This window comes from Panthera leo, chromosome Y (genome assembly GCF_018350215.1).
Source record: "Panthera leo isolate Ple1 chromosome Y, P.leo_Ple1_pat1.1, whole genome shotgun sequence".
NCBI classification, from domain to species: Eukaryota; Metazoa; Chordata; class Mammalia; order Carnivora; family Felidae; genus Panthera; species Panthera leo.
The window spans coordinates 7,287,231-7,301,233 of record NC_056697.1 but is presented as its reverse complement, the minus strand read 5'-3'; the positions used below and the strand labels follow the sequence as shown (position 1 = coordinate 7,301,233).

Here is a 14,003-nt window from a genome sequence, read left to right as displayed (position 1 = left end):
AAGTGCCAAAAGTGTCTCCTCTGACGGAAGAAGCCATGCGTTACTTACAATAACGCGTCCCTTCCCAGATCCTTGAAGAGTCCACATCCACATAGTCCTGAGTTGCAGAGCAGATAGAGGAGGTCCATCCATCTTCCAGCAAACTTCGCATCAACCAGCGGACCTGCGTGATTTCAACCTATGCTCCCTACATTGGTCATCTTTACTCCAGACTGGCAGGATACAGGCCCTCCCCTACCCTACCAGACTTCACTCAACTAGTACTGAAGAGTTCTCTCCGTCTAGTGAATACGTTTTCTCCGACAGACGTGACCATCAACCAATAACCTGTTGGAAATGACGCTCCTCCCAACGCCAGGTCAGGGACCGCCTTGTGGGCGGAGCTCAGGCAGGTAGCAAGTTCAGTGGAGCCACAACTGACGTGCGACAACAAAGGTCATGTGACACCAATGGGTCACATCAATTGGCTGCGCCCGGCTCGGGGCGGGGTGGGGGGGAGAAGGGCGTCACGGAGACTTGGGGTTCGCCCTGTGACACAATTACAATAACTTTGTGCTGGTGCTGGCGAAGTTTGTGATTCTAGGAAATCCTCCTAGTGCTGCGAGCTTCCGCCTCTTCTGCTGTCCCCGCCTACTCCGCGATGTGATCCAGTAGCCGAGCCCCGCAGCCCGTGCTGTTTCTGCCACCACCTTGGGATTTTTTCATCGCCGTCATCCGAGGTAGGGGAGGCAACGGCGATAAAGTGCTGTTTTCACGCCGCACATCTTTTCGAGCTCTGGACTAGAGGTTGGTGGACTTGTGGGTTTCGGCGTTGGACTTTAAATTTGTTGTGTTCTAATGAAATCCTGCGGAGTATCGCTCGCTACCGCCGCCACTGCTTTCGGTGATGAGGAAAAGAAAATGGCGGCGGGAAAAGAGAGCGGCGAGAGCAAGGAGGGGCCCTGTAGCTTGACAGCCGAAGAGAGGGAGGCACTCGGCGGATTGGACAGGTACGACGGCCGTCATTCTTCCAGCTGGTTCCGGGACTGCTGGCGTCGCTCTCCTGGGGAGGTCCGAATGGAGTTTGCCTCCAGTGTCGGCGGGGTGGTTATCTAGGTGTTCTGCAGGCTGCCTTGGGCTGGGGAAGGGACGGGGCAGTGGCTTTTCCGCATCGTTAACGAGCTGCGTATATCTCTTCCTGCAGCCGTCTCTTTGGGTTCGTGAGGCTCCACGAAAATGGCGCCAGGACTAAGACCCTCTTGGGCAAGGTAGGTAACCGCGGCGGTGTCCAAACCTTGCTTGCTTCTCCCGCGGCCTTCCAAGACCAGTCAGCACCCACTGTGACCGCGAAGCAAAAACAGTTTTTTGCACTTTCCTCATTTGGGAGACCTTACTTGCACCCTTACGAAATGTTATTTTGTAGCTTGAGGAGCCGAGACAGCGGCGCTTTGGGGACAGGCTCGACGTTTATTTCCGGGTGTTTGGTTAGGACGTTTCTGAATCTTAGCATCATAAGATCATCGTTGTATGCAGTTCTAAACGTTTCAGACTTACATATTTTTTCTCTTGGTTGTATTGTGATGTCTGATTTTTACTACACACTTTAGGTAGGCTTTCTTATATATCGGGCCTCTAAAGGGGTAGTTTGAAGGTACTTTACAGCAGTGAAGAGTTTGCATTGGGGATTATTTGAATCCATAAATATCGATTGTGTTTGACCTGAAGTTATTTGCTTGTTTGGATGTAACTGCTACAGAAATATCCAACTGTGAATGTGATTTTATAATTCTGGAATTTTTCTGGAATCTTGGTTCCTATATGTGATAGGAACCAGGTAGGATTCCCTCTTTATTTGTGAGAAAAGTTGTTGGCTTTTAGTTAATGGCTGCTCGGGTCGGCCAAGATGGCGGGAAATAGTGGGAGGAGAAATACTGGGGAGAGCTTTGAGAAAGGGAAGACATAAAGAGAAATTAAAGCGACTCGTAGGCATAGCTGTCGACGTGTAGTTTGACGGAGCTTTGTTAAGAGTTCTTATTACTTAAAAGTAGGATTCTTGTATCGTTTTCAGATTTCACATTGCTTTCATAAGCTTCTAGTGTGCTTATCCACCTGTAGCACGTGTAGTAACTGTCATTTAAACTTGCACAAAGGCCACAGAGTCTCCGTCTCTGTCATTTTCCATCTCCTGAGCAAAATCTGGTGAAAATGTTTGGTGCCAGGTGTCACCATGAAAGTTGGTATGTGTGCAACAAATAGCTTCCGTTAGAGATGTTATTTTCTGCGTGTAGTTAGCAGCTATGAATTTGACTTAGTTTATGCTGCAATTGAGAAGAAAGTATTAAATACATTTTATTTAAAATTTTTTTTGCCATGTTTTTATTTCTACTTTTAATTAGCATAAACAAGGTTTGTAACTCCGAATCTCACTTTTTTTTTTTTTTTCAACGTTTATTTATTTTTGGGACAGAGAGAGACAGAGCATGAACGGGGGAGGGACAGAGAGAGAGGGAGACACAGAATCGGAAACAGGCTCCAGGCTCTGAGCCATCAGCCCAGAGCCTGACGCGGGGCTCGAACTCACGGACCGTGAGATCGTGACCTGGCTGAAGTCGGACGCTTAACCGACTGCGCCACCCAGGCGCCCCCGAATCTCACTTTTATGTTTGTTTTGATGACAACTAATAACCAGGAGCTGAAATGTAATAATTTTTTTTCAGTTAAGTGCAGTCCATTCATCATGTGTGTAGTAATTGGCTTCATTAAAAATATCAGTCATGATATCACTTTGATAGAATGTAATCAGTGATGACTGTTACTAACTTAATCTTTTAAACATTTCACTAGTTTATTGTACAAAGTATTTCCAACAGGTTAAAAGTTTTTTTTAATTTTAAGGGAGGTAGTATATTAAATTTTTTTTAATGTTTATTTTTGAGAGAGAGAGACACACACAGAGTGTGAATAGAGGAGGGGTAGAGAGAGAGAGAGGGAGACACAGAATTGGAAGCAGACTCCAGGCTCTGAGCTGTCAGCACAGAGCCTGATGCGGAGCTCGAGCCCACGAATCACGAGATCATGACCTGAGCCGAAGTTGGGTGCTCAACCAACTGAGCCACCCAGGTGCCCCAGGAAGGTAATGTATTTTAAATGTTTGTTTATTTTTGAGAGAGAGAGAACGTGTGTGCGTGTGCGTGTGCGTGTGTGTGTGTGTGTGTGTGTGTGTGTAAGCGGGGAAGGGGCACAGAGAGAGGACAACAGAGGATCCTAAAAGTGGGCTCTGTGCTTTGAGCCAGGCTGGAACTCATGAACGTCGAGATCCTCACCTGAGCTGCAGTCAGAGGGTTAGCAGACTGTGCCTCTCAGGCGCTCCAGGGAAGGTAATATTTTATATTGTAGTGACAGACATTTAACTTGGGGTTGATGCAGTTATCTTTCCTTATAATAATTTTAATTTTTTTTTTTTTAACGTTTATTATTTTTGAGACAGAGAGAGACAGAGCATGAACGGGGGAGGGTCACAGAGAGAGGGAGACACAGAATCTGAAACAGGCTCCAGGCTCTGAGCTGTCAGCACAGAGCCCGACGCGGGGCTCGAACCCACGGCCCGTGAGATCATGACCTGAGCCGAAGTCGGACGCCTAACCGACTGAGCCACCCAGGCGCCCCTCCTTATAATAATTTTAAAAAGGAGGGGTAAACCTATTACCTTGGTTATAATGAAGAAGTAAAACCTAAGTAATATGAGTAATTCTGTGTGCATGTCTGAAAATACTTGAGAACTTTATCTAATTCCACAGTCAGATAAATACTCATTTTAGACTCAACTCTTCAGACACTGGAGTTAAATTTTAAAGAATTGACATTTTGGGGCATCTGAGTGGCTCAGTTGGTTAAATGCCTGCCTTCAGCTCAGGTCATGATCTTACAGCTTGTGAGTTTGAGCCCTACAACTGTCAGCCATGCTGACAGTTCAGAGGCTGGAGCCTGCTTTGGATTCTGACACTCTCTCTCTCTCTCTCTCTCTCTCTCTCTCTCTCTCTCTCTATATATATATATATCCTTCCTCCACTCACGCTCTACCTCTGTCTCTCAAAAAATAATTAAAAGTTTTTAAAAAAAGTATTTATTTATTTTTTAAACATTTTTTAAATGTTTATTCATTTTTGAGAGAGCATGAGCAGGGGAGGGGCAGAGAGAGAGGGAGACACAGAATAATCCAAAGCAGGCTCCAGGCTCTCAGAGCCAAATGCGGGGCTCTAACCCACGAACTGCAAGATCGTGACCTGAGCTGAAGTCGGGTGCTTAACTGACTGAGCCACCCAGGCGCCCCTAAAAAAAATTTTAAAGAATTTACTTAATTTTTGTGCAAGTGTGTCTTTGTCAACTTTAATTACATCACATTTTACTTCTCTCTCTCAAAGTAAATACACTTAAAAAAGAAATTTGTTCTGGGGTGCCTGGGTGGCTTGGTCGGTTAAGCGTCCGACTTCGGCTCAGGTCATGATCTCGAGGCCCGTGAGTTCGAGCCCCGCGTCAGGCTCTGTGCTGACTGCTCAGAGCCCCGGAGCCTGTTTCAGATTCTGTGTCTTCCTCTCTCTCTGCCCCTCCCCTGTTCATGCTCTGTCTCTCTCTATCTCAAAAATAAATAAACGTTAAAAAAAAAAAATTTTAAAGAAAAAAAAAGAAATTTGTTCCCTTTAAATACTGAGTAGTGTGGTTTTTTTGTTTAGTTTTTTAAAAAAATTTTCTTTAAGATTTTAAGTAATCTCTATAGCCAGTATGGGTGGGGCTTGAACATATAACACAGAGATCAAAAGGCACCTGTTCCAGGGCGCCTAGGTGGCTCAGTGGGTTAAGTAAGTGTCTGACTTCGACTCAGGTCAGGATCTTGTGGTTCACGAGTTCAAGCCCTGCTGACAGCCCAGAACCTGGAGCCTGCTTCAGATTCATTCAGATTCATTCATTCATTCTCTCTCTCTCTCTCTCTCTCTCTCTCTCTCTCTCTCCCTCCCTCCCTCCCCCTCCCTCCCCCCTCCCCCCTCCCCCTCATCTGCTTGTGTACTTGTGCTCTCTCTCTCAAAAAATAAACATTAAAACATTTTTTTAAAAAAAAGATCACATGTTCACTGACTGAGCCAGTCAAGGGCCCTAAGTAGCATGTTATTTTCTCATGTAGTTCTTGATCTTGATTGCTTCTTTGTTGGTCTCAGTATACCAGCAAAATGTTTACTTGAAAAGTTTGACCCCATATATCTTCAAACCCTGTGTTTATTTTGTTTTTATTACTTATTAATTAAATTTATATTTATTGTTTATTTTTATTTTGTTAAGTAAACTCTGCTCCCACCATAGGTTTGGAACTCAGGACTTTAAGATGAAGAGTTCCATCCATGCTCTACCAACTGAGCCAGGCCAGTGCCCCCCAAACCTTTGTTTGAATTAGTGTTTTTTTCCCCTTGACTTTCTTGTATTTTGAGGGTGCTTTCTTCCAAAAGGTTAGTTACTCTTAGTCTCTGATATAAAAAAAAGGGGGCACCTGGGAGGCTCAGTTGGATAAGTGTCTGACTTAATTTTGGCTCAAGTTATGAATCTCTGGTCATGATCTCTGGGTCATACGATTGAGCCCTATGTCAGGGTCAGTGCTGACAGCACAGCACTTTCTCTTTCTATGCCTCCATCCCCCAATAAATAAATAAACTTAAAAAAAGATCATGTAGTCAGGCACTGGATTCCAGGACAGAAAAGAAAAAAAAAAAGATCATGTAAATGTTATTACAAAGATTAGAATGGTTGTAATAGTACACTTTTAAAATTCTATAATGTTAAGAATTTTTATAGCATTGACATACGTCATATAGTGTTGAGAGTTTCAGATGAAAAATAAATTAGTAATACATATTACTTTTAGTAATTAAAAAAAGTAAGCTGAAATAGCTAGTGGTTGCTTAGAGTTTTGGAGCTTTCATATACTTGAATAAGTTGCATTTAACCAGTGCTGAGATTTAATCTTGAGGTAAAGTGTTTTAACTTAGATTTGTAATATAGGTTTAAGATATTAATCAAGTCTTTCTGCAGAAATTTTCAACAATGACTTGCTGCAGTTTGGAAAATGTTTAGGCTTTGTTTATGTTAGCGTAAAGAGTAGAGGTAAAGCATAATGAAAATACTACTGTTGTACCATTTTTTTAATGTAATCTGTTTCATAGTATTACTGCTAAAATATCCAGGGCTGTTTATTTGGATGTATCTTCCGTTCAGCTTTAATTTTTTCATTGTAATTAATGAGATTTTTAGCTCTGATATTGTTTATTGCTTTCTTTTTGGTTTTTGGTTTGTATTGTGTTTCTAGACATGTTTATTAATTTGAACACATTTTTCTTTATTTCTTTGAATATAATTTTCTTTAATTCTTCCAATATATTTGTAATATGCTGCCTTGAAGTCAGTTCAATGGGTAGATTCATTTGTGATCCATTTCTGTTGAGTTTTATTTTTTCCTTGTGATGATTATGGGTTACATTTCACTATTTCCTTGTGGGTCTAGTAATTTTTCTTCAAGACTTTCAGATCTGTATTATAGCAGCTTGGCGGCAGGGGGGGTGCTGGATTTAAACTGGAACTGTCTAATTTGTGAATGCTCAGTATTTAAAACAAAAGTTTAGAAAATCTGGTTCTAGCTCTGTAGGGGGCTGTCGTACTGTCTTTAGAGTTTAGCTATTAACTTGGGCAGAAATTTTGTTCACTTGTGTCATACTGAGAAAAGGTTCTATCCTGTGCTAGCTAATTATAGATGGCTTGCAGAATACATTAAAATTGAAGTTTTTAAATCTCTTTTGGCTTAAAAAAATTTTTTTTTTAATAGTTGTATCGTTTTGAGAAAGACCAAGTGTGGGTGGGGGAGGGGCAGAGAGAGAGACACACACAGAATCTGAAGCAGGCTCCAGGCTTCCAGCTGTCAGCACAGAGCTAGACGCGGGGCTCAAACCCATAAACTGCGAGATCATGACCTGAACTGACTCTGCCACCCAGGCGCTCCTCTTTTGGCTTTTATATAAGGCTGTGTTGGGTATCTCCTTTACATGTGTGATTTATTAATCATCTGGGTTAGTGTGGAGAACTTATTTTGACTGTTGGGTTTTTTTCCAGATTTTCAGGATCTCTCTTTAAATTTCTAGGCCCCAGCACAAACTGGGGCTGTAAACTCAGGCTAGCAAAGTTATGAATTTCCCCCATTTATTGTCACCGCATTTGGCACCTCTGTCTTACACAAGCCAGGGTTTTTACTACCCTCCTGAAATCACCCCTTTTTTGTAGTTGAGTTACCTGGTAAGTTGGCTTTCTACTGTTGGAGCTTTAGCAGCTTTTCTAGTTCATTTCATTTTTTTACTCTTCCCCTTGACCTCCTCCTTCTCCTCTTTTCTTTCTCTTTCAGCGTTTTCTCCTCTTCCATTTATTTAATATAAAGGGTGTTCATTATCCTCTTAAATATTACCCTAAATTAAAGTCCTTTTTCAGCACATTGCATTTGTGATAGGGAAGAATATATGTATTTTTAAATGTGTACTTATTTTGGGAAGAGAGTGCGGGAGAAGGGGAGAAAGAGAGGGATAGACAATCTGAAGTGGGGTCTGCACTGACAGGCTGACAGCGTGATGTGGAGCTTGAACTCACCAACTGCGAGAACATGACCTGACCTGAAGTCAGAGGCTCAACCGATTGAGCCACCTAAGGGCCTCTGGAAGAATATTTATGTAAGGTACTTAGCATTGGACATGGTACAGTGGAGACTTATTACAAGTTAATTGTCATATTGGAGAAGACATTTTGGTTTGAATTCACGCAGTGGTTTAGAAATGGAGAGGGAGGAGGAGGCGGTCAAAGTCTCTTTTTAAAGATTTTTTAAAGAAGTACCGTAAAATTTTTTTTTTTAAGTTGACTTATTTTGAGAGATAGAGACAGTACAAACTTGCGGAAGGAGCAGAGAGGAGAGCCAGAATCCCAAGCAGGCTCCCTGTTGGCAGTGAAGGGCCTGATGCAGGGTTTGGAACCCACAGACTGAGATCATGATCTGAGTGGAGATCAAGACTGTGCGCTTAACCTATTGCACCACCAGTGTGCCCCTTAAAGAGATCTCTTGGGCATTCCTGGGTGGCTCAGTCAGTTAAGTGTCAGATTTTTGGTTTCAGTTCGGGTCACGATCTCAGTCGTGAGACTAAGCCCCACATAGGTCACTGGCAGTTAGGAGACTACTTGGGACACTCTCCCTCCTCCCCCTCCAAATAAATAAATAAACTGACTTTTTTTGTGGGTGGGGGAGGGGCAGAGCTTTGTGCTTTCTAGTTGCTGGAGAGGGACAGCGGGAGAGAGAGAGAATCTCAAGCAGTCTCCACATTTAGCTTGGAGCCTGATGGGCTCCCGTGACCCTGAGATCATGACCTGAGGTGAAATCAAGAGTCAGATGTTCCGCTGAATGGACCACCCTGGCACCCACTTTTTAAAGAGCTTTTTGACTTTTTAATAGTACTTCAGCTTCATTTATGATTATGATATGATTTATAATTATACTTGACTGTCTTTTGCACATTTACTTGCTATCCCCCCAACAGATTATGTACAGTTAATATATAAAAAATGATAGGTGTTTGAAATAATGCAGTTTGATATGTATATATTTGTGAAACTACATTCAAAAGCAACACACTGGATATAGCCATCAGCTTCTTGCGCCATTTTGAACCTGTTATTTTTATCTCTGCTACAGCCCTACCTCCCCCATCTTTATGCATCCACTGATTACTTTATGTCTCTGAAGTTTATTTTGCATTTCTAGAAACTTATATAAAGGGAATTAAACAAAATACACTGCTTCATTTTCTTTTCTCTCCTGCCACTTATTTTAAGGTTTATCCTTTTTGTTCTTGTTTTCAGGTTTTAACTTTTTTGCCTCTGTTCATCAGTAATTAATGTTTGAAAAAAATGTAAACATCTTTGCATGTGCTTTTTTGCTTCTCTATATACGTTCTTTGACGTACCTGTTCTAGTCTTTTCCTATTTAAAAATTTGTTTTTCTCAGGGGCACCTGGGTGGCTCAGTTGGGTCATGATCTCGTGGTCTCTTGATTCGAGCCCGAGTCGGGCTCTGCTGACTGACAGCTCAGATCCTGGAGCCTGCTTTGGATTCTGTGTCTGTCTGTCTCTCTGTCCCTCCCCCGCTCGTGCTCTGTCTCTCTCTTGCTCTCTCAAAAATAAAAACATTAAAAATAAAAAAAATCGTTTCTGAGTTTTGAGTTCTTTTTAAAAATTTTGTAATGTTTATTTATTTTTGAGAGAGAGTGAGCGAGGGAGGGGCAGAGAGAAGGGGAGACACAGAATCTGAAGCAGGCTCCAGGCTCTGAGCTGTTAGCAGAGTCCTACGTATTGCTTGAACTCACCATCCATGAGATCATGACCTGAGCCGAAGTCAGACGCTCAACTGACTGAGCCACCCGGGCGCCCCTGAATTTTGAGTTTTGAAACAAAAAATATATATTCTGATATGAATTTTTTATCTAACAAATAACTTATAAAACATCTTTCTAGTTTATGTCTTCATTCTCCTCAATAGTGTGTTTTGAAGAGCAGAAATTCTGTATTCAGGAAATTCACCTTAATCTTTTTTCTTCTGTGGATTTTGCCTTTCTTGGTTTATTAGGGAGGCTTTATTGAAATAAAGGTAAAAGACATCGTCTCCTGTGTTTTCTTACGAATGGTATGTGATGTATTTTTTTGATTTTTGCGTATAGTTAAGTGGATGTGAAATTTCTTCTTTTTGATGTGGATCTTTAGTTCCAGAACCATTTATTGAAAGAGACTAGACTTTTTCTAATGATTTGTTTGAACTCATTCCCTCATTCCTCATTGTGCTGCGGTTTCATTTTTGTTTGATTCAAAATACTGGCCTTTTGATTTCTTTTTTGATCCAGTGTTATCTATAAATGTGACATTTAAAACTAGGATTATTTGAGGGTTTCCAGATACTTTAATATTACTAGTTTTAATTTAACTTTATTTTTAAATGTTTATTTTTGAGAGAGAAAGACAGAGTGTGAGTGGGGGAGGGTAGGGGGTATGGAGACACAGAATCTGATGCAGGATCCAGGCTCTGAGCTGTTAGCACAGAGCCCAACACAGGGCTTGAACTCATGAACTGTGAGATCATGACCTGAGCTGAAGTCAGAGGCTTAACCTACTGGGCCACCCAGGTGCTCAATGATACTTTATAACAAAACAGTTTAATTTGGGAACACTAGATAATTATAGAAAAACAAAGTAAGCATAGAAACCCTAGAAACTTTTAAACATTTCTTTTATGTCATTTTAGTATTTTTTCTTTGAAATGTGTGTAAAGCCATGCCTTTGAAGCAGATTTTCACTTTTTTTTTCTTTTTTTAGATTTAAAAAGTATGTATTTATTTTTGAGAGACAGAGAGAGAATCTTAAGCAGGCTCCACACTGCCAATGCAGAGCCTGTTGTGGGGCTTGATCTAACGTGAGATCAAGACCTGAGCCAAAATCAAGAGTTACAGGCTTAACCTGACTAGACCATTTTGGTGCCTCCTAGGGCAAACTTTCTAAGCCTTGGCATCAATGACCTTTTTTTTTTTTTTTTTTTTTTTTTTTTAAAGTTTTACTTATTTTGAGATAGAGGGATAGAGACACAATCTAAAGTGGGCTCCACGGTGATGTGGGGCTCTAGCTCTCATGAACCTTGAGATCATGACCTGAGCGGAAATGGGATACTTAAAACTGACTAAGCCACCCAGGTGCCCAACTAATGGTAGTTATGATGGGATGGATAGATCTGTTGTAGGGAGCCGACCTTTCTATACCTTGTCAGATGGTTGTCAGATTATCTCTGTGTTTTGACAGATGCTCCTGGAAGAGGAACAGAACCCTCCACTCCACTCCACTCTCTTTTCCTTTGGTAACCACTGCTATAAAGTGCATACTTAAGGCTAAACAAAAACATGGAATGTAAAAGTAATCCACTTCACCCAAGCCTTTTTTTTTTTCTTCATAGAAATTTGGTTAAATTTGTTTTGTACACATTTTGTCACATTTTGTCTATTTGTATTTTTCATTAGCCTTTTGATTCTAAGTAATACTCTTAAAAAATAAAATGTTCTTTTTCCCTTACTGTGTTATGTGCAGCAGGATGTATTCCCAGTTACTTACATTGCTTTAAATGAAGTTCAGTTATCGAATATCAAAGATACAATGGTTTAAACAATTTTGAGTTTCATTTGCAATGTTGACTTGTAGTGTACCTGGAAACTGTCTTCTTTCTACCTTCTTTGTTTACTTTTATCTTATTTGACATTTGATTTTGCAACATCATTTTTGATCACCAATACATTTTTAGTGGGCTTAATGAAGAGAGTTAAGAATTTGGTACGTAAGCCTGAGTGAACTGGCAGATGTATTTAAAATTCTAGATCTTACTTAATATCTCTTCTGAGAAAATCAGTAATACTGTTAATTTTAGATATCAACAATTTCCCAGAATAAAGATTTGCTCTAATGGACTTGGCAGTGTATGAAACTATACTGACAGGAAGATGTATCTGGTATGTTACCATCTCCTTGTTTAAGTCATAAAAAACATTTTGAATCTTACTTGACTCTTGACCCCAGTTGTCCAGAACTTCAATATCTAAGTAAGATATAAAAGGTTAAAGAAAATTAAGGATGAGAAATTTCTGAATATTATATAAGTTATAAAAATAAGTAATGAATTTGGGATTTAAAAGCCTGTTACCTTTAAAATGCCAAATTGATTGTTTTATTAACATGAAGACCAAAATTATTGTTCTGTAGCCTAATAGTTTTTTTATTCAGCCATGACTTTTACTAGTTCTCATACTTCTTTCCCTCTGTCTTCTGTTCCAGCACAAAAAGACAGTCTTCCAACCAAAATTTGAGTCATTCAATATTGTCAGTTTGTATATTTCACCCACTTTGTTTATATTTTATTTTGTTTTATGGTAGTGTCACTTCATCCAAGGGAGATCCATTCCAAGATTTCCAGTGGAAGCCTGAAACTGTGCATAGTACCAGATCCTATATATTGCCATATTTTTTCCTATACATACACACCTAAGATAAAGTTTAATATATAAGTCAGACCCGGTAAGAGATTAATAACAATAACAATAAACTAAAACAACTGTAATGATGTATTGAAATAAAAATTACGTGAATTTGTTCTCAAAATATGTTGTATGTACTCACTATTGTGATGATAGGAGATGGTAATTAAATGCCTATGTGATGAGATGAAGTAAGGTGAATGATGTACATATTGTGACATTAGACTACTCTTGACCTTTCAATTGGGGTCATCTACTTGCAGAGTGCAGTTGACCACAGGTATTGGAAACTACGGACAGTGAATAGCTGATTGTAGTGTAATTTCAGACATGCAGAAAACCTGTAAGAATAGTAAAGGAATCACCACCATAGAGCCTTAACTCTGGACCTGCTTTTTTTTTGTTTTTTTTTTTTATGTTTTATTTATTTTGGGGAGAGAGACAGAATGTGAGTGGGGGAGAAGAGAAAGTGAGAGACACAGAATCCGAAGCAGGCTCCAGATTCTGAAATGTCAGCACATCAAATGGGATGTCTGACATGGGACTTGAACCTGCGAACTGTGAGATCATAACCTGAACTGAAGTCAGAGGCTTAACCAACTGAGCTACCCAGGCACCCCGAACCCTGGACCTGCTTTAAAAAATATATATTAGGGGTGTTTTTGATGATACTGAGAAATTACTCTATTTTGTTTTGTGGGAGTATTTGACCTTAGGTACTTTTCAGAGGCACCATACCCAGGATTATTCCTGGAAATGTACCCAGAGTATACACCAATTATACGTATTTCTTTCTTATGGTTACTCTAAATGCACCATGTATTATGAGGGACTTAATTTGGAATTTTATTGGGAAGATTGAAAAATTTTGAAGGAGAGATGTCTTTTTTCCTGAGGGCAAAGTAAAGAAACTGTTAAGTTCTTGTGTGCTAAGCAGTACAAGAGTTATTTTCAAATTAAAATTAATGTTTTTATTTATTTGAGAGAGAGCGAGAGAGCAAGTGGGGATGTATAGAGAGAGAGGGAGACATAGACTATGAAACAGGTTCCAGGCTCTGAACTATCATCAGTGCAGAGCCCAATGCTGGACTTGAACTGGAACTGCGAGATCGTGACCTGAGCCAAAGTTGGATGCTTAACTGTCCGAGCCACCCAGGCACCCCCAAATTAAAAATTTTATATCAGGTTTTCAGTTGTTGATAAGATTCAAGACAGGAAGAAGTTCAGGTTCTGTGGTTTCTTGTGGTTACTGATAATTGTGGAGGAAATCAATAATACTGTTCTTTCATATGTTTTAGTACAAAAATCTTCCTAATTTCTTCTGTAAACTTGTTAAGTTCAGAAAGATTTGATTTTTTTTCCTCTAAAAAGTTTCTAAAAAATTTCTCTAAAAAAGTTCAGAAAGATTTGATTTTTTTTTTCTAAAAATAGTACAACAGGAGTGTATCTGTGTGTATTGAGTTAAGGTTAGGATTAGTATGTTTGAAATATATCAGGATTAGGAGAAAACAATCGAAATATAGTGTATGGTAGTCTCAGTGCTGTCCTAAGTTTCTTTGCAAAAACAATGGTTGATTAATCCAGATGACAGCTACTGTTGAACAATTCTGCCCAGCAGAAATCTGTAGTGATGTATGAATTTTTCATGTCATGTGTAAGTTTAAATTTATAGTAATTGAAACTAGTGAAACAGTTAAAATAAAAACAGTGAAAAGAAACCAATGAAGTTAATGTTAATAATACATTTATTTAATCAAATATATCCAAAATTTTATTTTAATGGTTAACATATTAGCAAATATTTTAGTTTTCATTCAGTTTAGTTGGTTAAAATTTTTTTTTTCTTTTTGAGAGCGAGAGAGCGAGCATGCACATGCAGGGGTGGGGCAGCGGAAGA

The 14,003-nt window shown here is 39.7% G+C and overlaps 1 protein-coding gene across 16 annotated transcripts in view; it reads left to right on the top strand.

Annotated features, from left to right (window-relative positions):
- Nucleotides 1-519: 519 nt before the first annotated feature.
- The window catches only part of LOC122212672 (lysine-specific demethylase 6A-like), a 194,449-nt gene continuing 180,965 nt past the window's right edge, over nt 520-14,003 (top strand). For 8 of the 16 annotated variants that reach the window (XM_042926624.1, XM_042926622.1, XM_042926623.1 and 5 more), the window contains exons 1-2: nt 521-989; nt 1,184-1,247. In XM_042926624.1, the coding sequence (XP_042782558.1) occupies nt 838-989; nt 1,184-1,247 (216 nt within the window). In that variant the 5' untranslated portion in view covers nt 521-837. Of the gene's footprint in view, nt 990-1,183; nt 1,248-10,672; nt 10,942-14,003 lie in introns of those variants that run through there. The other 8 variants (XR_006199256.1, XM_042926620.1, XM_042926619.1 and 5 more) reach the window with 2 other exon arrangements.